Below are 23,282 nucleotides of genomic sequence, written 5' to 3'. Positions count from 1 at the left end.
GTGGTTAACTGAAGATCATATGTTTTCTTCTTTACCCTCCCCTCCCCTCTTAATTCCAAAAGTGTTTGCTAAATCCTTCTGGATGAAAGTAGGTCCTACAGTTATCATTGTTGGCATCATCATCATCTTAAATACTAAATTTATATATAAGAAGGTGCTGTGTTAGATACTGAGAGGTGTAATAGAATCACTACCATTTATTTAACAATTACCAAGGACCAAGTCTGTGCTAAACATGTTGCACATATTATCACATTTAATCCTTACTTAATAAAATAGAGACTATTATCAATTTCCATTTTTACACTGAAGGAGACTGAACCTTGGATAGGTTTTTAAAAAATGCCTCCCAATCACACAGCTAATAAGTGATAGAGCCAAGACTCGAAATTTCCATACTCTTAACCAAACATTTTGGTTTTTTGCTGGGAAAGAGTCGCCCTGAGCAAACATCTGTTGCCAATCTTCCTCTTTTTTTTTTCCCTCCCCAAAGCCCCAGTACATAGTTGTATATCCTAGTTGTAAGTCCAAACATTTTCAAAAGAATCAAGAGACCCTGTCCATGCCATCTAGTTGGAAAAGATGAGACATAGACATAAAAAAAATTTCTGTGGTCATGATGAGAAATACTTCACCTATTCTTTTGAGTAATTCATGAACTGTTCTTAGTCATATTAAGTTCTAATTAAAAATCTCCCTTTTCTTTTGAAGCAGTTAAGTCTTAGCATCTGCAACACTTTTTCACACGTGGCAGCAAGCAGCCCTATTAATTGCATCCCGCCTGCATTTGGCGCTCCCACCAGCCTCACGTGTGGAACACAATCATTCAAACCAGAGCCGACATGCCGTCTTTAATAGGAGTTCATCTCTCTGCTGTAATCCAGGGCAGAATTACTTAGGCTGAGCACGGTCACTACATTCCAGGTTAATTTGGTTTTTTATGTAGAACAACTTTGGTCTGACATTTAACATTTCTTCCTTTGGATTTTTTTTGGTCTTTCTGAGCTCATTGCTCAGCATGCCTTTATATTCATTCTTTTTCACATGCTAGGATCAGTGTTCACGTCTAATAATGACGACAAGCCTTGGGTTCAGATGTGGCCTGGTTGGCCAGAAGGAAGTTTCCATGGAAGTTTTACATTAATGTAGTAGGTCTTGTGGTCACCTGTGATTTCGGGGCCTAGCCAACGAGTTGTTTTCACTGCTTCAGTTGTTATTTTGGCTGTCTCAGGCCTCACCTGGAGCAAACTCTAGTTGTAACGCTGCCTGTATCCTCTTTCACACCTCTCTCTCTCTATCACAACCACCTAACTTTGGAGCCTGAGCCCTGCATGTGTCCTCTTTGCTAAACTGAGTGAACCCCTCAGGGACTTTCCTCAGTTCATACAGCATGTTGGTGAGAATGGTGGACCCCGTGAGGGTGGTCCCTGTTCCCCACGAAGAGCAGTGGGACCTCATTACTTGTCAAACAGTCTGATTTGTGCCCTGGCTTCCCTCCAAGGTAGTCAGATGCCTTGTTTGGGGGTCTGGGAACTCGGTGAACCACAGGAGAAAAGGATACTGATGTTTAGCCATCAGTCAGTTCTTCTGGGTAGAGCCAACGTGAGAATGGGGTGAGCAGAGTCTCATGTGAGGAAGACTGTGGGTTATCATGACCCTCTGCATCCCCTTGATTCTCCACATCCTGTCAAGTGCATGTGCCAATGAGATGTAAAGGTCACAGGACTGGTGAGCATGAAGGAACCAAATCTTCCTGAGGAAGAAGTTACGTCTGCCAGTTGGCATGTTCAGCCCATCCTGAGATTTCGGGTGTTGAAGTTCTCCTTTCTGCCAATGGCTAGTTAAGATTTGGCCAAATTATCTGGCTCTTTCTTCTGAAATTACTGAGGTGAAAAAAACACCACCTCCTTGAAAGACATTTGAGTCCAAATATTTGAATGTTTAACTGTGAATGAGAGTATTTATATTCTTGGTTCAGATTCAACTGAGATTTGCTACCTATTGTTTTGTAAACTTTCAATTTTGCTGTTTCCATTCATAAAAGAGAATCATTAATATTGACACCTGCCTTTGGGGAGAGAACTGCTGTGAAGAACACTGAGATTCTTGAGAAAGAAGGGACACGGATGAGGAATGTGGCAGGAGGTGGGGAGGGGGCGGGAATGCAAACCCCAGTGTGGAAGGATTATGAGGGGTGTGAAGGTAAATTCCATTGATCTTCTGGGAAGCTGCCCGCTGCAGGGAACAAAACATTGCATTCTCAGAGTACTCTCCGCCGTTCCCGCCGGGCCTCACGGGACAGCATTTATGGAGGAAGAAAGTTTCGGAACAAAGTGGAAAGAAACTGCCTTTGAAGAACAGCTTAAATCTTGTTGAGCTTGTCACTGGAGGCCTCTAGAATAATAAACCAGAAGCAAACATCAACAGGAATTTGTACAACACATGCTGGATGCTGACTGCAGCTGTTGCCATCCTCACACACTTTGGAGGAACACACTCAAAGAACTCTTTTGGCTAAAATAATGCAGAAAATCACCCTGTCCTCAAAAGTGGACTAATAAATTAGCATTTATTGCTGAGCAGCCTATCCCTCAGAGGATTAAATGGGACGGAAAGCAGCAAGAAACATTGGGAAATGGCTTAGTTGGCCTGGGCAGTAGTTCTTGTTTTCTTGCTCGAGTTGCATAGACTCGACACCCTCATTGGCAGCCCGGCCTCACGTGTTGAAAGCTGGCTGCCAGCTCTTGGTAAATAAGCACACCACCTGCTTGCTGGGGGTCTAACCTCTAACCCTGCTGGACCAGGTGCGTAGTACCCATCTAGAGTTTTCCTTTAGGTAGGTTTCTCTTGTTTTCTTGTTGATGAGCTGGCCTGACAGTAAAAAAAAAAAAAAAAAAAAAAAAAAAATTTGCATATAAATGTTACTTTCTCAGGAACTTAGGAAAAAGAGTAATAGATTTTGTGTTGAGGTAAGCAATTAGAGAATCTAGTATAATAGTTTAAGGACAGGTCCAGTAAAAGGATACCCAGATTATGGTGGACCCACATTAGGCTCTTTATCCAGGTAGAATAGATATAGTTGGAAAACTATATTAACCTTAGATTTGAAAGAGTTTGTGTCATGATATTTGTGTAATAAGCAACTAGCTCATTTAGACAAAATAAATGAGAGATGGACCCAGACTAACATCATTGCTTGACTATTTTAGCCTTGGTTGAATTCTTTCCATTCATTCATTTCACAAATATTTGTTGAGCTCTTACTATGTCATAGGTGCTGTGCTAGACACAGGGGAATTAAAGGTGGAAAGAGAGAATATTTCCCCTTAAGGAGCTGAGAGTCTGAGAGAGAAAGAGTTCTACAAATAAAAACTACAGGCAATAAATAGCTTCAAGAATGGAGGTATAGGGAAGCAAATCTGATCATTTTAGTAAAATCGTTTGGGAGGTGGAGGGAGGGGGAAGTCAAGGCTGGAATCCCGGAGACCATGGTGAGGGAGACCAATGGTGATTATCATGGCAGTGGTCAGGGAGAGAGGGACAGTTCAAGAGCTTTTAGGAAGTACCATCTACTACATTTGAGGATTGGATTGGAGGGAAAAGAAAGAGACAAAGAAGATTCTAGAGTTCTAGCCTGGGCACATGAGTGGATAATGATACTATTTACTTCAGTAGTGACTATTGGAATAAGAATAGGTCTAGGGGCAAATAAAATTAATTTTGAATTGTCACTTGGAAGAGTATATATCTGGGTGATGTTTTCCAGGAGACCTTTGGATAAAAGGCTCAGAGTTTAGGAGGAGGGTCAGGCAGGGATGGAGATAGAGAATTCCAGGATACAGATGGCTGTTGAAGCCATGGGCTTGGATATCGAAGGAAGAGAGATTTAGTCGTAATCTCTTAGTCAGCAGTTGTGTACTCATTAAAGAATCGATCAGTCTGCCAGAAGTCATGTGAGTCAATCTGAGAGTCATTAGACTACAAGAGACCCCTAGGGGACATGGCAGGACACTCATTTTCCTGAAAGGCCCCTAGAAGAAATAGAACAGCTATAAAGGGACTGGAAAACCATTTTATGGAGTTTTCTTTGTTCTTTTGCAGAAGTCACCAATTGGACAGATTTAGGTGTCTGAACATTAACTTCATTTGTCCCTAACCTTCCTTCTAAGCAACTTCACTAGTTTCCTGAGTGTTTTTTTTGAATTCCTATTCACGGCAGATGTGGAGTGAAAATAATTTTGTATTACTTTTTAAAGATGAGAATGTTTTGAGCGCTGAACTCTGAAACTCAAAGTTTAGAATGAAAGTGTTGCCCAAGAACCAATAGCCCATTTTCATATGTGCTGAAATAAAAATGAGGACTTTCAAAATAGAGGTTCATCTTGTACATGGGTTCCCACTGTTCCCATTTGACTGTTTCTTGAGGTCACAGGATGAATCAGGACCAGACAATACGAATGTCCTTGAAGCCCATGAGCTAGGTAGCGTGCCAGCCTGGGCACTTAATTCATTCCCTCTCTGGGTCCACGTTTCTTTTGGTACCAGCTGAACCAGTGGGGGCTCCCCTGGTCTATCTCCTGGGGCCGCCACAGTCCTTTTTGTGTCTACATCAGGAAAGCTTAGTATGTGTGAGCCATCCATGGCTTGAAGTCCCCTTTTCTCTTTTCTTCCTCTTTATTACCACTCTCCTTGGAGAAGTATTCTCTTTATTCCAGTACTGACAGAAAGCTGTGTCTGTTGACCATTGCTCTTTGAAGTTTTGAGTTGTACTAAAATATTTATAATATGTGGACAAGCACTTGAAAGGGATTTTCATTTCCATAAGATGTATCTTCTGACTTCCAAAGGCCTTTTGATGATAAGGACTCACATAGGGTTTCAGATCAAGGGTGGCTTAATTTAGGGAACACCTCGTGGGCGTCAGTCAGCAGTTGTGTACTCATTAAAGAATCGATCTCAGCTTCTTCCGGATGAGGCAGCAATGGCTCTTTGCTGCTTCCTGGCCGTCTGTGGCCGTGGTGATCATACTGGTAGTGGGATCAGCTGCAGTGCTCATGGATGGTTTTGTGGATGCCTCAGGAACCAGGAGGAGAGGCTCTGAGCTCTGTGTGAATGTGTGTTGATTTGTCCTGGACTAGAGGTGGCAGCAAAGGGACGTGGCATTTGGTAGTCCAGGAACCAAGAAGGTCCCCTAGGCTGTGACCTCACAGAAGACAGAAATTGTTCTCAGGCACCCTCAGAGCCTCAGCCTGGTGCAGGGCGTGGCCATCATACACTACCTGTTAAATGTTAGAAATGGAGCAGCAAATAGCATTAGGCTGAGGAAGGAAGGTACTGCTTCCAGGAAGAGAAGTAAAACCCAGGAAGAAAAGAGAAAAGGAGTCTCCGAACCAGGCTCATGCCATTTCTGTAGAGTGTATGTGTCTCTCCTGCTCAGCTGCAGATGTCAGAGTCAAATCCAGAGTCTGCAGGGATGTAAAATAAACTGTGACATGTGGATGGGACTGTTCTTGTATCTTCCTCCTTACTGTGACATTTCTTCCAGGTGATTGGGCTAACAAAAATATTCCAAATAAGCAGTTAATTGGCGGCTTCTTGAAACCAAAGAGCTTGGTGCCATGAAAGCGAAAGCCATCGGTTGCAGATTGCTTTTGATTGCCAGCCTCCGATTTCTCACGTTGTCTCCAATTATGTAGTAGAATGTGGGAATCAATAAATGAATTATGAAACAACGGAAGGACCAAATACCATGTGGGCATTAAAAATCACATTTTCAAATGACGTTTATTGATAAGGGTAAATTCTCTCTATGTAACATTATGTGAAAAAGCAAGAAACTATATCTTGGCACATATGACGTCCCAAATAAATTCCTTTTGAATAAATGAACATTTCGTAGATGAATGAGGTGAAAACCTTATATGTCTGTGCAAAAAATATGAGTCCATTGATGAATATGGCTCTTTGGCTCTTGAAGTGAAAAATCATGGACTAGGGGTCGAGAAGTCTGGTGTAATCCAAGCTTTTAACTCTTTAGGAGCTCAGTTTCCTTCTCTGAAAACTGAGGTGACAGTCTGCTCTAGAATGGTCCCTAAGGGGCACTTTTGGGTCCCACATGCTCTGAGTTGTGATTAGAGACTCTGGACAAAGCCACTGTCATTGAGAAGGACACCAAAGGCAGGGTTCATATGGTTCACATCACTTCATCAGCCAGGCTTGATCAACCTTGACCTCCTATTGTTTCCCATCATTTCATATGACTGTCTTGAGTTTCCACCTCCTGAGCCACTCCTTGCTGCTGCTGTGTGAAGAGGCCTCTTGATTTATTAATCAATTAATCAGTGCATGCTGAGGAGCTGTTCAGGGTAGTTAACCAAGGAAAACAAAATACTGAAGCCGTAATCAAGATGGATCGTAATTAAGAACGACCCTCCCACTGCCGATCTTCCTGCCCACCCTGGCTGCCCCACACCGCCTCCCTCACCCACAGCTCATCAAACCCCCCTCAGCCCTGATGGGGCTTCCACCCCGTAAAAGTCGACAGCACATTTCAGAAGGGCAGATTTTCTTCTAATGTCCAAGGAGAACAGAAGCCTTGAGATGAGCCTCGTCAATTATTTGCAACAATTGTTGAATCTCACAAGTTCAGTCAGGCCCCCAAAATGGCATAGTGGCTCTGTCCACATTGCAGATACTGTGGTCTCCCGTCCCAGTTTCCCTACAGAGTCATGGAGCTGGAAGGACCTTACAACACAGATAGGCCATGGCCTGTGTGACAGATGAGAGGTTCCGTGAGGCTAAGTTGTGCAAGGTCACACAGCTAATTAGGAGCAGAACTGCAATTAGAATCCAAATATTTTGATACCCAGTTAACACACCTGGTGCCTATTTCTCTGTGCAATCCTGCTTTCCTATAAAAATTAAAGTAAATGAAAGAAATCATCCTCGTTAAATTCATTTTCTGATTTCTTTTAGATATGGGCTTCTCAGCTGAGGAGTTTTTAATAGTAGTTTTAGATGAAGTTGTGGGGAAAAGTATCTTGGACTCTTTGCCAAGGAGATATTTTTCTTTTAATCGCTTGGGATATCAGGTACATGGAGGCAGGCACGGCCAGCTTGCCATGGGGCAAATGGTAAACACAGGGAATCTGCAGGGGTTTGCTGGGCGGCTGGAGAAGGCTGGCTCTCTGGTCCAGGATCTGTTTAGTTTGGTTTTCTTCCAATGGCACTTTGCACACAGCCCGGATTTTCTAGAATAGAATCACTGTTCTGGGTCACAAGTAGCTCCTCCATCTGTTACCAACTTTCCGGGGGTCACAGGGGGCCAGGGGGCCACATGCAATGGTCCAGAGTGACTGCATTTCCTCCCTCCCCCTTCATGCCTGGACAAACGTTTGTGTCTACCTAATGAACACCTTGGGAGGATCCGGATACGGCAATAATTCTTTAGTGGGAGAAGAATCTGGAATGTTCTTATTTGACTGGCCTGGTGAGAAGGATGCTTAAAAATCTTTTTTTTTTTTTTAATTCTTTAAAAATGATTATAAAATGCACTATAAAAATCTTACATTTGTCAAATGTGTTTGTCAACGAGACGCTCTTCTGCCAGTCTGGCTGCTCATTTCTGTTGGATGTCAATCAATCAAACTCTTTGGATATATCTAGGGCTTAACTCATAAGCCAGACATCTGAATTGCACTTACCAGCCTTGAGTTACATAGGCTCTTCTTTTTCTCTGCTTGTGTGTCCTCCAGGATCCTGCTTTCTCGGCTGTGATTCACGACAAGCTCCAGGTCCCCAACACCATCCGGAAGGCATGGAATGACAGGGACAACCGCTGTGACATTTGTGCCACACACCTGAACCAGCTGAAGCAGGAGGCCGTCCAGATGGTGCTCACCTTGGAACAGGCAGCTGGCAGTGAGCACTACGATGGCTCACCCGGCTCGCCCCCACCCCTCTCGAACCTCCCCACCCTGGTGGGGTCCCGGCACGTGGGTGGGCTCCAGCAGCCCAGGGACTGGGCCTTTGTGCCCGCTTCCTATGCCTCCTCCAACTACACAGCCTTTGTCACCAACAAGCATAGCAACAAACCCAACAGCCTCGGAGTCAGCAATGGGGCAGAGAAGAAAAGTGGATCTCCAACACACCAAGCCAAGGTCAGCCTCCAGACGGCCACCAGTCCCAGCAATGGGAACATCTTCAACTCGGTGGCCATCCAGGCTCACCAGTACCTGGATGGCACCTGGTCCCTGTCAAGAACCAATGGGGTCACCCTGTACCCCTACCAGGTAAGTAGCCTCTGAGCAAAGAAGAGCAGGGTTGGCTAGAGTCAAAGCAGAGAAGTGGACAGCACTTCCTTTCTCTACTCTTGTCCTTCTGGGAACTCCCCAGCTCAGAACCTAATGTTTCCATGTGGCCCCGCCGATGTTGCTAAATAAAGATAAAATATATGAGGGACCAGTGATCCATGATAGTACTCTGCTTCCATTGTCTACACCATCTAAAAGAGGAGTAGACTCCCTTCCCAACCTCTCGCATTGATGAACTATAACCCTTTTCTATTTGTAACTCACCTAAATACTCTTGGGATTAGGTTACCAAAAGTGTTTTCCCCTTTTCTAATTTTCTCTTTTCAGTTATTTAAATTAGCATGTACTCCCAGGTTTCCCTATAGAAATAAGAGAGCAGGTCTTAAATCTGCCAAGGAATCTAAAAGAATTGTCTTAATTTTTCTTGGGTGAGTTTGCTGTTGGATGAAGTTTGGATTTACCATGTGTGTTCTCTGTGTCCCCTGCATCGGTCATGTGGGAAACAGCAGAAGGCACTGACCATCACTGTGGAGTGGAGAGGTGGTCATAGATGCGAAGTGTGTTAGTCCGTGGAGTTGGGAAAGATAACTGGTATAATGAATGATGCCAAATTATTTCTTATTCGTGTCCCTGTTATATCAGGTGTTTGGTGGGTGGCCTTCTACTCTGATGTAGGGACTCAGGCTCCTCCGTCTAGCATGTCACCATTTCCCAGGGGCTTCTGAGCCTTCCCCTAGGTCTTGCACAACCAGCCAGGAAATGAGGGAAGAGAGAGATTGTGGAGGATCTCACAGGGGGATTTGGGGGGCCCAGCCTGGAAGGGGCGTACGTAACTTCCATCTACATTCCAGTGACAAGAATCCAGTCTCCTGGCCCCACCTACCGTCAGGGGAGGCTGGGAAAGCCAATCTGTCCATGTGTCCAGGAGGAAAAAGAAACAAGTTGAGTGAACACATAGCATCATTTTTGTTACATGAGTCAAACATCAAATGAGTTAAATGTGGCTGATAAAATTCCTGGTGACTTTTCTAGAGTGTAAGAGGGAATAGAGATTGTTTTTCTTGATATCTTGAAAGAAAGTGGGGAGCATGGATCATTGTCTTAGGAAGTTAGCATTTGGACTGCCAGAGTTTTCATTTACTGGGTGCTTTGTAGTTTACAAAATACAGCGCACGCATCATTTTATTTAACTCCACAACAGGCCTGTGAGGTAGGCGGGGCAGGTGTTAGCTTTTCCTTTTACAGACGGGGAGCACGATGCTTAGAGAAATCGAATGACCTATGGCTACACAGTTAGTGACAGAACCAGCACCAGCTCTCCCCTGCCCAGGGGAACGGGTTTCCCTACCACAGCTGTCTCCACCTTTCCCAGCTTACCCCAGAGCCATCTCCTGCCAACATCTTCTCCAGATATGGCTCCTGTTCAGACATGGCGCACCAAAGAAAAGGACTCCCATTTCAACCTGCAGCGGCCTAGCTGCCACTTTACTTTTGGGGGGTTATGGATATAAATATAATGAGGAACTGGTGGCATCCTGGGTGGGGCTTCATAGTCTAATGTTTAAATATAACCATCTAGGGCAGGAACAGAATAGCTTCTTTCCATTGTTGAAGAACATGCTTTTTTTGTTTGCAATTTTAAAATATACTATTTTTGAAAATTATAAAATGTAAGACATGTCTGTTGTGAAGGAAAATAAAAAATATACAAAAAAGTTTAAATAAGACTTCAAAAATCAACATCACCCAGAAATAGACCATGTACTGTTTGGGTCTAGTTCCTCCCAGTATTTTATACACACACGATTTGTAAAATTGTGATCATGTTCAATTCTGTGATCTGCTTTTTCGCTTAATGTATTGGGTGCATTTTCCCATGACGTTATAAATTTTTCTAAAATATGATCTTTAATGGTAGCATAATATTCCTTTGTATAAATAGTATCCATTATGTGAGTATGTCCTAATTTATATAATCAAGCATCAGTTATTAGAGTTTAGGTTTTTGCTTCTATAAATAAAATGCTCTGGTGCACATCCTTCTACCTAGGTCATATTTTCAACACATCCTGGGTGTGCGAGCCACATACTCATGTTACACAGACAACTCACATTTCACCTTCCAGGGCCCCAGAGCACTTGTAACATGTATCAGGTGTGAGTTAGAAGACCCAGCTGCTGCACAGCACTGATGAGCAGACAGAAGAACTTGGAACTGGTTCTTTCTTAGAAAATATTCAGTGTTGAGAAAGTTTGTGTGAGAAAGGGGAAAGCTGAAGATGCTGCTTAAAAGGAAGATTAGGGATTATTGGTGCATTTTTAAATTTGTGCAGTAATTCTTTCTGTTCCTCCTCCTCTTCTCCTACCTCAGATGAAAAAAAATCCCTTGTAAAATAACAAATGTTTATTAAGCTCTAACCAAATGCCAGGCACTATGCTAGGTGTTGGACGGAGCCACTTCCTTGGGCTGGAAACCCAGGTTCCTGTCCTGCTGTCCATAGAGGAGGAAGTGCGTGAACTGCCCCTTATAAACCAGAGAGGTGAGCGCAGAGGTAGAGAGATGCCCAGATTGCTTTGAGGACACACAGAAGGGCTTGCAGTCCAGCCCCTGGGGCAAGAGTGGGTTGATGTGGCCTAAAGCCAGATACAAAGATGATTCACGCAAGCCACCAACTTAAGATTGTCACCCACCAACTGGGTAGATTTGATTCCTTCTTTTCAACTCCCAAACAGACTAATTCTTGCATTTCCCCTGAGTAATAGTTCAGAGGAAATCTCTCTGGGATAAAGAGATTTGGTGCCTGGCTGTGAATCAGTGCCCCCGTGTCATGACTGTGTCATCCTGATGCCCTGAGGTGGGGGCCCTGGGTCTGGCCAGACTGAATGTCTCCTGTTACGAACATCTCCCTGCAGTAAATATTCTGCAGTTCACAATCTAGCCAGCGCGGCAGAGATGGTTGGCTGCTCTGAAAGCTGACCTCACTTTTCCTGCTCACCCATACTCCCACTTCCCTCCCCACAGAGCAGATGGCCCTCTGGATTAGTGCCAGAGCTGTTCCCTGGCAGAGAAGCATCTAGACTTTGTTGCCACTGAGGGTTCTGCTCCACACTCACAGACCCAGAACCTGTAGAAATGAGGGAGAAGAGGACGCTGCCCTTCTGCCATTTGAGTGCAGGGAGAGTGACAAAGATGAGGACAGACTTTCCAACAAGGAGTACGGTGGAACCTTCTCATGGGTGATAGAAAGATCCCTCAAGTCCCTCAAGCCCCCTGTTACCCACACATTTCAAATTGTCTTTCAAAGAAAGACTTTCTTCTATTAGCTTGCAGACATTTAACACAATCTATACACATATGTGGGAAGCAGAAAATGTTCTAGAACCTTCATTTGACCACGAGTTTTGACTTGGAAAAGACGTGTCTGGGGGCCAGCCCGGTGGCACAAGCGGTTAAGTGCGCATGCTCCGCTGCGGCGGCCCGGGGTTCGCCAGATCGGAACCCCGGGCGCACACCGACGCACCGCTTGTCAAGCCATGCTGTGGCGGGGTCCCATATAAAGTGGAGGAAGATGGGCATGGATGTTAGCCCAGGGCCAGTCTTCCTCAGCAAAAAGAGGAGGATTGGCAGATGTTAGCTCAGGGCCGATCTTCCTCACAAAAAAAAAAAAAAAAAGACACGTCTGGATTAGTTCCGTGTAGTCAACCATAGATTAACAACCTCTTTTTGAATGGCAGCTGCTCTTGCCTGATTTACATTCATTTTGGTAAATAACTGTAGGAAAGACTGTACGCCTAACACTCGGAATCATAGGCTGATATGATTCCAATCCCGAATCACAGAATCCATTTCTGTAGGATGGTAGCTGTCTTTTGCAGCATGGCTGGAGATTTGGAGACAGTCCTGCCTAGTTCAAGTCCATGGCTCCATCAGTTGCTGAACGTCAGTTTAGTAGCTTAACATCTCAGTCTATTTCCTTACCTATGACATCCCCACCTTGGAAGATTATTGTGGAGAACAGTTAAGAAAAAAATGGAAATATTTTATAGACGTTAAGGCAGGGATACCAATATTAATTATCCATTTCAACCCCCTCATTTGGCAGAGAAGAAATTGGAAGCCAAGAGATAGGAAGTTTCTCTTGTTGAGAGTTTCCTGACTCTTAGCTTGATCTCTTTTGCTAGATTACAGACTCATTGAGAACATGGATCCATTTTGTTCTCATGTCCCTCACAGCAGCTAACATGTGCCAAAGTGGCTGCTCATTAGAGAAAGTTTCAATCTTAGGGAAGCACTAAAGGTGTTTCTCATAACAGGCCCTAGATTTAGGAAAGATTTTTGGTGGAAACCACCAGTTAATTGGCTCCAAGCTGATCTTTAACCTGAAGTATCTTAAGGATATTCAATAAATCCTTGGATGAGATGAAAAGAATCCAGGTGGCATTTTGATGTCACACTCAACACAGGGGCATTTAAAAGGGTACAAGAACTTGATTTCATAGGACTTTGATACATTGAACTTGTCAAGAAAATCCAAGAAGATGTTAGATTAGTACCTAAGTAATAAATCCATAAGGGATCATTAATGGGATGAAGTATTCAATGTGCATTCCTCGAGTTAAAGGAAAATGTCTCTGATAAAAATTATCCTGCTTTCTCAAAAAGCATCTGTTAGAATCAGTGTCAGACATAATGCTAGATTGAACTCTGGCTGAAGCCAGTGTGGGATTGTCTCTGTTATGTCTTGAGAAATTAATTGTGCCTAATAACCAAGGCATTATTGGAGTTTATGTTTTAAGATAAGGGCAAGAGGGATGCCACAGCAGCACCAACCTGGAAACAACTCAAGGTTTGCTAAGCTGTAGGGCCTCTGCAGTACCTAAACCTTGCTCTGCAGAGGTTGGAAGCCTTGGAGGACTTGGCGCTGGGCCTGTTTATGGAGGACTTGCAAGTGCCCCTGTAAGAGAAAGGCGAGACTCCGTGAGGCTCGCTGGTGCTCCAGTACTCAGAGGCTTTATTTATGATGGATTCCTGGAAACCAGAAGCACATGTTCTAGTGTAGCTGATGTCTGGGGAGCGAGGGTTATCTGTGCTCCTTCCTCACTCAACCACTTTTCCAGAAGGAGCAGGGCTGTCTTTGCACTGGGTCAGGAGCAGAGGAGTCCCATTCACGTTCTTTGCTCAACCACCTGTCCCCTGGACTGTACAAAGTGCTCTTCTTGGGCCAGCCATGCTGTCAGTTTGCTGCCCATTTGCTGCTGCTTCTGCCCAGCCAGGGCAGTAGCATAAGATGTCACAATTTGACATCAAAAAGATTTTTTAACATCCTGGGTTTTTGTTTTCTCTTGTTCATAGATGGTCAAAGGAGTATTATTTATCTTTATGCTTTTTGACAAACCATGAACACAAGAAAAGGAATCAGTTTGTCTATTCAGCCATGGACAGAGCATTTCTCAAGGATGTGGTGTTCAGGGTGAAATTCCAAAAGGGTCGTCACATCTTATGAATATGGGCAGGGCCATGGTCTGCAGGGAACACCCAAATTTCATCAGGAAATTTCAGAAATATTTTTTAGCTGGTCATTTACTTGGTGTGGTAGGCTGAATAAGGGCCCCCCAGAGGTTCATGTCCTAATGCCTGGAACGTATGGATATGTCTCCTGACACAGTAAAGGGGGGTTGGTAGATGTGATTAAGCTAAGGATTTTGAGATGGGGAGATCATCCTGGATTATCTGGGTGGGTCCAATGTAATCACAAAGGTCCTAGTAAAAGGGAGGCAGGAAGAGAAGAGTCAGAGAGAGGCAATGTGGGGATGGAAGCAGAGATCAGAGAGAAGATGCTTGCTGCTGGTTTGAAGGTGGAGGAAGGGGCCACAAGCTAAGCACTGAAGGCAGCCTCTGGAAGCCGGAAAAGTCAAGGTATCAGATTCTCTCCTAGAGCCTCCAGAAAGAACCAGCCCTGCAGACCCATTTTAGACTTCTGAACCTTTGAGAACAGAGAATAAATTTTTGTTGTTTTAAGCTGCTAAATTTGTGCTAATTTGCTTTAGCAAGTAGGAAACTAATACACCTGGTAAGCGTTTGGTTGCTGAAAAGTTTGGTAGGAGAAGCTAGACGAGCTATCTAGATCCAGGAGTTGCTGTAGAAACCTGTAATATGGCCAAGAACATGGGCTTTTCATCCCACACAACAAACTATATTACCCTGTGGATCAGACCGTACATTAGCAAGTCAGATTATTTCATTTGGGCGCCTCCACAGAATGAGGGGTTACTCATACTGCACAGTTGGTTTTCAATTGTCTCAGATTTCCCTATTGTTATAGCATCACAATAACAAGCACACCACAGCCCCTCTCCATTGGTAGCTAGCAATTACCATTATGTAAGTCTCTCATACTGTTGAAACTGCAGAAAACATTCCAAGCTGGGGGTGGGAGGGTATGGAGAGACTTGACTGGAATATGTGCAGAAGGAAGCTCATCTTCGCTACGGGGTCTTTTGAACTCATAAAATGGGGTTTGACAGAACTGCCTCAGTAATAATTCTTACCTCATCTCATGCTTTGAGGATCAAATGCATTTGGAGCACTTTGAAAATGGTGGAGCAGAATGTAAATGTTAGTTGGTATCATTTTTTAATTTGGTAGGCAGAAGATAGCCATTGGAGATTTTGGAGCAGGGAAATGGAAAAATTTCCTTGCTTGACAGCAGGAATTCTCAACCTTGGCTACACACTAGAATTACTTAGGAGCTTTAAAAAAAAATACCAATGCCTAAGCCACAGCCAGACCAATTAAATCAGAATATCAGGCGGTGGGACCCAGACCTTGGTTTGAACTGCCAGAACCAAGAACCACAGCTTTGAAGAACAGTTTATCTGTCAGTAGTGTAATAAGTACAGGAAAAGGAACAATGAAGATAGATGGGTAGATCAATAGCTGATAGATAGATAGATAGATAATTGATAGATAATAGACAGATAGAATATATATTAGTTTCCTAGGGCTGCCATAACAAATTACCACAAACTAGGTGGCTTCAAACAACAAAAATTTATTCTTTTATTGTTCTGGAGGCTGGAAGTCCAAAATCAAGGTGTTGGCAGGGCCATGCCCCCTCTGAAGACCCTGGGGAAGAATCCCTCCTTGCCTCCTCCAGCTTCTGGTGGCCTCAGGTGTTCCTTGGCTTGTGGCTGCATCACTCCAATCTCTGCTTCTGTCATCACCTGGCCTTCATCTCTATGTGTCTCTCTGTGTCCTCTCCTCTTATTATAAGGACACCGGTCTTTAAATTTAGGGCCCACCCTAGTCCAGTATGATCTCATCTCAATCCTAACTAATTACCTCTACAAAGACCCTATTTCCAAATAAGGTCACACGTCATGAGGTTTTGAGTGGATGTGAATTTTGGGGTGACACTATTTAACCCACTACAGATAGATGATAGATTAGATAGATAGATAGATAGATAGATAGATAGATAGATAGATAGATTATAGATGAATGAAGGGTGAAGATAGAGTTGAGGAGGTGAGGCATACCCATGCTCTTTTCTTGCTGAACTACTTTTGGAAAAAGAGCAGGTGCAGATGTTTATAGCTGGTCAGCAGTGGAGAATTCCCTTTCACATTCTTTGGTTGGAGAGAAATAAAAGGAAGGGGAAAAGATAAAAAGGGAAAAGCAGAGCCTGCCCTGGTGGCCTAGTGGTTAAAGTTCAGTGTGCTCCGCTTCGGGGGCCTGGGTTCAGTTCCCGGGCGTGGAGCCACACCCCTCATCTGTCAGTAGCCATACTGTGGCAGCAGCTCACATAGAAGAACTAGAAGGACTTATAGCTAGGATATACAGCTATGCTTGGGGCTTTGGGAAGAAGGAAAAAAAAGGGTAAAGTCAAGAGAGTGAGGAAAGCATCATATCCACAGACACCTTATACAGATGGAGGAGAACACCTCAAGAGCCAACGAAATGAAAAAACAATTCACAGAGACAAGGCAGAATGATTAACTTACATACATGGTTTTTTTGTGGAATAACAGCCTCCTCTTCTGAACTTATAAAATACCTTTAAAGTCAATTCGTGCTTTCACAACCATAGATATAAATGTATATAGCACTTTTTGGACTGCTACCTGGGATAGGTAGTTGAGGGCCTCATCTGACCAGTGCTGGAGGGTTCCATTCCTCTTCTACTGACCAAACTGATAGTTTGGGTTAAATTGGTGGAATGGTCTTAATTTTGTTTTTCTTCTTTAGAAATATTTCTAGGCCCCAGGAAGAGACTAGAAATAGCGGGTAAATAGTGGTTACCCCTCCCTTTTTTGTGTGGTGAGTGGGGTAGAGGTGGTGGGAATGTGGCCGTCATCTCCCAAGCGCAGCGGGGCTGACTGACCCGTCCCTCCAGCTATCCCAGGCTAGGCTGGTGGAGAGCAGAGCTGAGAGTTGCTGCTGGGAGGGAGGTGAAATCATGGCCAGAGAGAAGAGTCTCTAGCTGTAGACTCTTTTTCACAGTTATCTTTTGTTTTGGATAGCTTCCCATATCCTGTCTCATTTGAGCCATCCTCCCCGGTCTTGGTTTCCTCAGGCAAAATATTTGCTTTCTTTTCGAAGTTGAGGAAAGGAACTAAGGAATACCCACCGTCCACAGCGAGCTCGCTAAGCGGGTAACAACAGCTACTACTTTTTTTTTTTTTTTTAATGACAAAGTAAACAGATTTGTTTGGCAAGTCTGAGGCTGATACTATCAATGATTTTGTCCGAGTCCCGGACAATGAGGGACTTCGGGGCTGCGTCATATGCTAGATTTGCTGTTCATGCACCAGAAATAAGAGGTCAGCTTCTCTGTTTGCTGTGTGACCTCGACGGCCTTCATAACTGTTATGTGTCTGTATTTTCTCCTCTGCAAAGTGGAAAGTTGCGAAGCTGTTATGGGGATCATATGAGATAACATATGTGGAATACTTAGCACCATGTCTGCCACATGGTAACCCCTTAGTTAAGTGACTTGAAACTTGAGCGTCGTCTTCTTTTCAGGTTCGCGTGACTCAAGACGGAATGGAATCAGGGTCCTCTTTTCCAATATGAAAACCAGTGGTAGATGAAAAAACAAGACCAAAAGTGCAAAATGAATATCAAGGACATGAAATAGATGTAACCCAGCAACTCAGAACGCGTCACCCCCCTCTGCATATTACCAGAAACCAACTTTTCCCATGTGCACCACATCTTACATGAGAAGGTCAGGTTCTAAGTGGAATGATCTCATTCCACCACTAGTGAATAAATTGATAAAATATTGAAAGGCCCGTGGACCAATTTTTCTCCATATTTGAAGACCTTTTTAAGGGAGGAGGGAAAGGAATATCTAGACTTGAATCATTTAAAATTCTACAGAATAGTAGAGAGGTGGCATTTAAAATAATCCAAAAGAGTAAAGCCTCATTATTTTGGAGTTAATTTGAAATATCAAGTAATTCAGGCCTAGATCATGATTCTTACTGAACGAACACTTTGAAACAGAGTCCCCAAGTCTTTCAATTTTGCTTTCCTTATTTATATGCCTATGGTAAAATATAGTTGTAATACATTTGCTTTCTTATTATCACTTATATCTTTATTTATGAAATGTAAATCTTTCTTTTAATGCTATTCTACCATTTGGAATCTTCAGTAAATTGGAAAATTGAAGTCTCCTTCTTCCCTACCCCACCCCAGGCATACAATAATTAATTTCAGATTGAGATTTTGCTGTGCTAACAGTCTTTAGCGTGACAAATTAGCAGGCCTCTATATTATAGAGGTATCTGGGAGGATTAGTTAATGAGTCATATATTTCATATGCCTAAGTCATTCCCAGCGAGTAATTTAGGTGTTTGGGAAGCATATTAGTCACCATTTTTAGGACCATTTACTGCATTACTGCTGCACCAGTGGCCTCAAAGAGTTAACATAACCCTGCAGCAGCTCTCTGAGTGCCTGGGAAGGACTGAGACCCTGGGGAGAAAAGGCCTGCCATAGGAAAAGCAAACAGAGCAGCAGCCACTTCTGTATTCAAGGCCATGACCAGGAGTTTTCTAATTTCCACGACTAATCTGAGCCAATCTGACGGTTTCCGTCACCTTAGCAAGGCTGGCTTCCCTCCATCCCTGTGGATTAGGTGTGAGGAGCGGTATCAGCGGGGAGATCGAACCCATTAGCCTGTTGGTGACACGCTCCCTTTTTGTTGAAGCAAACAGACCTCAGAGACGCCGACGAGAGCGACGGGAAGGCTGCCCTCGTGAATTACAGATGACAAACTACAGATGACAAACCGAGGCCCAGAAATGTCAGGTGACCCGCCCAAGGTCACGCCGCTGGAAAATGCCAGAGCTGGGATTCAAGCTCGATTTCCTGTGCACTTGCCCCTGCCCTCCTCCGTCCTCTGAGGGAAGGGGGCCTGTTCTCAGATTGGTCAGATGTGCAGCCTTCCTGGGGAGAGCCGCCCACAGCCACTCTACTAACATTTCTTTTGGACGATTCTGTGTCACTAGGATTTCCAAGTCACATTGTATTTCTCTGTAGTGTAGACATAAATGCCATGTGTTATATCTTCTCACTGGGAGATGGGAAGGCCGGTGGGGACAAAGCTTGAGACAAAGATGGGCCAAAGAGAACAAACAAAAAAGGCTGTGTAAGCAATGCTGCCATCTAGTGAGGCCTCCTCTAGGTTTCCTAAGAGGGAGACTTGTAACAGGCCTAATATTTAGAATCTCATCATAAATTATATTAATTTCCTAAGATTAATAAAAGGAAACAGGGCCGTTTCCTCGTCAATAATGTGATCTTAATTTCATAGAGTCATATGTGTTTAAAGTCAATATCCTAACACATGTTCTTTAGAAAGCACCTTGTGGCCTGAACAGATCTTCAGGGACGGTGGAACTCAGGTTTGGCCTGGTGGGAAGAGCACCCAGGTCTGCGTGTGAATTCCACCTCTCCTGCTGAATAGCTGAGGGAGAGGTTTGGTAAATTACTCGATCACCTGAAACCTCAGTATCCTCTTCGATAGTATCTGTCTCCTAAGATTGTTGTGAGGATTAAGGTCATTCATTCTGAAATATTTTTTTGAGTACTAAGCACTAGAGTTAAATGAAATTTTATACACACACACACACACACACACACACACACACACACACAGATTTGCAAAATGAGATCCCATACTGAGAAATTCGACAAAATCGACTCACAGGGATGACTCATAGAACATGGCTCTGCCTTCCTGCAGCCTAACAACACGTTTAGCGGTGAGGCATACATACCTGGAATAGTGCACATACCCTGAAAAACAGTGGTGGAACTGGTGAATTCAGAACACTGAGGCCTCCCTTATGTCTGAGCTGATAGAGCGCAGTTTTTAGCAGGCATCTCATGGTGAATATCTTGAACACAGCCATTTTGCAGGGCCCACTCTGTAGCCTCAAGATTCCTTCAGGGCCAGTTGCAGCTGAGATTGTGTGTTGGAGTTTTTGTTGAAGACAACAGTGTTTTGTTCTCCTCCAAGGACAGACTGTACTTTCCCATCTAAATTGCCTTTTTGGTAGAATGCAGGTGCTTCGAGGGTTTAACTGCTGCTATCAGGCTAGGTGGCCCACTCGCTCCAAACACTGTTCAAAAAACCAGTGCTGGGGCTGGCCCAGTGGCGCGGCGGTTCAGCGCACGCCCTCCGCTGTGGCGGCCCGGGGTTCGCAGGTTCAGATCCCTTTATATGCGTCCCATATAAAGGAGAGGAAGATGGGCACAGATGTTAGCTCAGGGCCAATCTTCCTCAAGAAAAAAGGGGAGGATTGGCATCAGATGTTATCTCAGTGCTAGTCCTCCTCACAAAAAAATAAAATAAAATAAAATAAACAAAAACCAGTGCTTAGGCGTAGTTTATGAAACTGGCCAATTAGAAGCAGCAAGTACTTTGTTGAGTCCATTAGGAGATCAGGGAGGGACAGGTAGCAGAGAGACGAAAATTCTTGTCCACAGATAATGAATGGGAAAGATGAATGTGGTAGCTGATGTTTTCTGGAAAAGATGAGGAGCAGAATGTGCTGTCCTCTAATAAGTGTAGTTTAGAGGCTTTGTGATTCTAGGAAAAGGCTGCAAATCCACCTGCTACCGAGGAGGTGATGCACTGGCTCCTTCCTGAAGGTGTGCCTGGATTGCTAAACCTTGCAGCAAATGTTTCAGCCATTGAAATGGCCTTTATTTTGGGAAGACTGTGGAGATGATAGAGCGCAAAGAACTAAAACTCTTAATTCCGTCCCCACTTCTACCACTTACATCATAATCCTGTGCAGTTTCTCCGTCTGCAAAGAGCAAAACTGAAGTCCCGCTCTGCTCTCAGCCTTGTCAACCTGTGAGCAGACACCTGTGAGCTTTTCACATTTCATGTTCCCCTCAGAGTGCTCTTCCTTACCTGGTTTTGTTTCTCTCCAAAGTTACCATGTTCACCGTCTCTCAATTCGGGGAGCCGTATGTATCATTAATTTAGTTTCCTAGTAATAAAAATAAGAATTATAGTGAACACTGACTGGGTACTCACCATATGCCAGGCACTATGCTTAGTGCTTTGTGTGTTTTCCCTGGGCTGAGCTTCACGACAGTCCTACGAAGGAAGCAGATCATTATTCTCATCTTAAAGATGAGGAAACTGAGGTCCAAGTTAGGGTAAATAGACACCAACTGCAGAGAGGAATTCCATAGTTCCGGACTCCGAAAAATTTAACCAACAAATGTTTTATTGAGTATTTACTTAGTTATTTGTTGGAATTAAGAAGTTTGGTAGGTAGCATTTCTACAGGTTCATAATAATATGTTTTTTTCTTTCTTCATTTTTTTATTGTGAAATTTTTGTTGTACGTTTTTGTTTATCAGTCACCATATAAGTGCATCCCTCCACGCCTTGTGCCCACCCCACCACCCCCCTAGCCCCTTGTAACCACCAACCAGTTCTATCGGTGTGTGTGTTGGTTTATCTTCCACATATGAGTGAAATCATGCACTGTTTGTCTTTCTCTTTCTGGCTTATTTCACTTAACATAATACTTCCCAGGTCCTTTCATCTTGTTGCAAATGGGACGATTTTGTCTTTCTTTATGGCTGAGTAGTATTCTATGGTATATATATACCACATCTTCTTTATCCAGTCATCAGTTGAGGGACACTTGGGTTGCTTCCATGTCTTGGCTATAGTGAATAATGCTGTGATGAACATAGGGGTGCATAAGGCTCTTTGGATTGTTGATTTAAGATTCGTTGGATAGATACCCAGTAGTGGAATAGCTGGATCATAAAGTATTTCTATTCTTAATTTTTTGAGGAATCTCCATACTGTTTTCCATAGAGGCTGCACCAGTTTGCGTTCCCACCAGCAGTGGATTAGGGTTCCCATTCTCCAAAGCCTCTCCAGCATTTGTTGCTTTTTGTCTTGGTGATTATAGCCATTCTAATGGGTGTAAGGTGATATCTTAGTGTGGGTTTGATTTGTATTTCCCTGATGACTAGTGATGTTGTGCATCTTTTCATGTGCCTATTGGCCATCTGTATATCTTCTTTGGAGAAGTGTCTGTTCATCTCTTTTGCCCATCTTTTGATTGGGTTGTTTGTTTTTTTGTTATTCAGTTGTGTGAGTTCTTTATATATTATGGAGATTAATCCCTTGTCAGATATACGGTTTGCAAATATTTTTTCCCAGCTAGTGGGTTCCCTATTCCTTTTGATCCTGGTTTCATTTGCCTTGTAGAAGCTCTCTAATCTGTTGAAATCCCACTTGTTTATTGTTCTTTGTTTCCCTTGTCTGAGTAGACATGGAATTCAAGAAGATCCCTTTATGGCTCGTGGCGAGTAGTGTACTACGTATATTTTCCTCCAGGAGTTTTATAGTTTCAGGTCTCACCTTCAGATCTTTGATCCATTTTGAGTTAATTTTTGTGTATGGCGAAAGAAGGTGGTCTACTTTCATTCTTTTGCAAGTCGCTGTCCAGTTTTCCCAGCACCATTTATTGACGAGAATTTCCTTTCTCCACAGTAATATATTTTATGTTAATAGTGAACTTGACAAGGAAGTTCTGGTTTTATCTGACTTTAATTAAACAAGGCCTATCCTTATGATTGTTCATATTAAGTTGAAGAGTCCTCACTCTTCATTCTCCCCACCTTTCCCATGTCATCTTCTCTCTTTTTCTTTTTTCCTTTTTTATTTTAAATTACAGCATCACCTCTTGAGAGTTCAAAGACCTAATTATTTAGCTGGTAAATTATTCATACTTTTTTCTTCACCCCACCCCTATATTTTGAATTGATCACACTTTATTTGCATCTCTGAGGATGGGTGGGCAAAGGAAATAAAAGGACTTGCAATGAAAATCAGTTAATTCTATCATTTGTTAGCAATTTATACAAAAGATTTGGCAGAAAAGGCAATGGGAACTAAAATAGACTAATTAAAAAGAAAGTCGCTTATTTAAACATTGTAAACCTTCGACCTTTTCTAAGTAGCTGTTAACTTCTAACTAAATAGTAGGCTAAGTGGAAAATGAACCAGTGCAGCGTTTGGGGTTAATTGGTGTACTTGTATTAATTACAGTAACTATTCATTAAATGTTTTATAAGGTATATATGTTACTAGTGTAATATCTATGTAAACATCATCCACTGAAAACACATATATTGTAAACATATGAGAACTATTGGAACCAAGTGGTTAAACTCTCTCTAGAGCACTGTTACATCATAGCCCCCTGAATCTCCACTCCTGCTTGCTATTATGCGGAAGGCAATCTGGGGAAAGGATTGCAAAAAGATGGAGAGAAGAACAGTTATGTGAAGGCAAGGAGATGTCATGAGAGTGGCATGTTGGGGAGCTGGAGAAGAGGCAGAAGATGGAGGTGGAGCGTTAAAACGGGCAGAGCATGGGCTTTATCCCTTAGCTGCACACAAGGCCCCTGGTC

The 23,282-nt window shown here is 43.3% G+C and overlaps 1 protein-coding gene across 1 annotated transcript in view; it reads left to right on the top strand.

The window, feature by feature from the left end:
* The window catches only part of KIF26B (kinesin family member 26B), a 451,434-nt gene that overhangs the window by 159,868 nt on the left and 268,284 nt on the right, over positions 1-23,282 (top strand). Inside the window, exon 3 of the mRNA XM_087424452.1 lies at positions 7,755-8,291. Within this exon, the coding sequence (XP_087280578.1) occupies positions 7,755-8,291 (537 nt within the window). The remainder of the gene's footprint in view (positions 1-7,754; positions 8,292-23,282) is intronic.

The sequence above is a fragment of the Ceratotherium simum genome, chromosome 36 (assembly GCF_057802395.1).
Source record: "Ceratotherium simum simum isolate JZ-2026a chromosome 36, ASM5780239v1, whole genome shotgun sequence".
Classification (NCBI taxonomy): domain Eukaryota; kingdom Metazoa; phylum Chordata; class Mammalia; order Perissodactyla; family Rhinocerotidae; genus Ceratotherium; species Ceratotherium simum.
The sequence above is the reverse complement of the archived record's forward strand: the minus strand, read 5'-3'. Positions and strand labels throughout refer to the sequence as shown.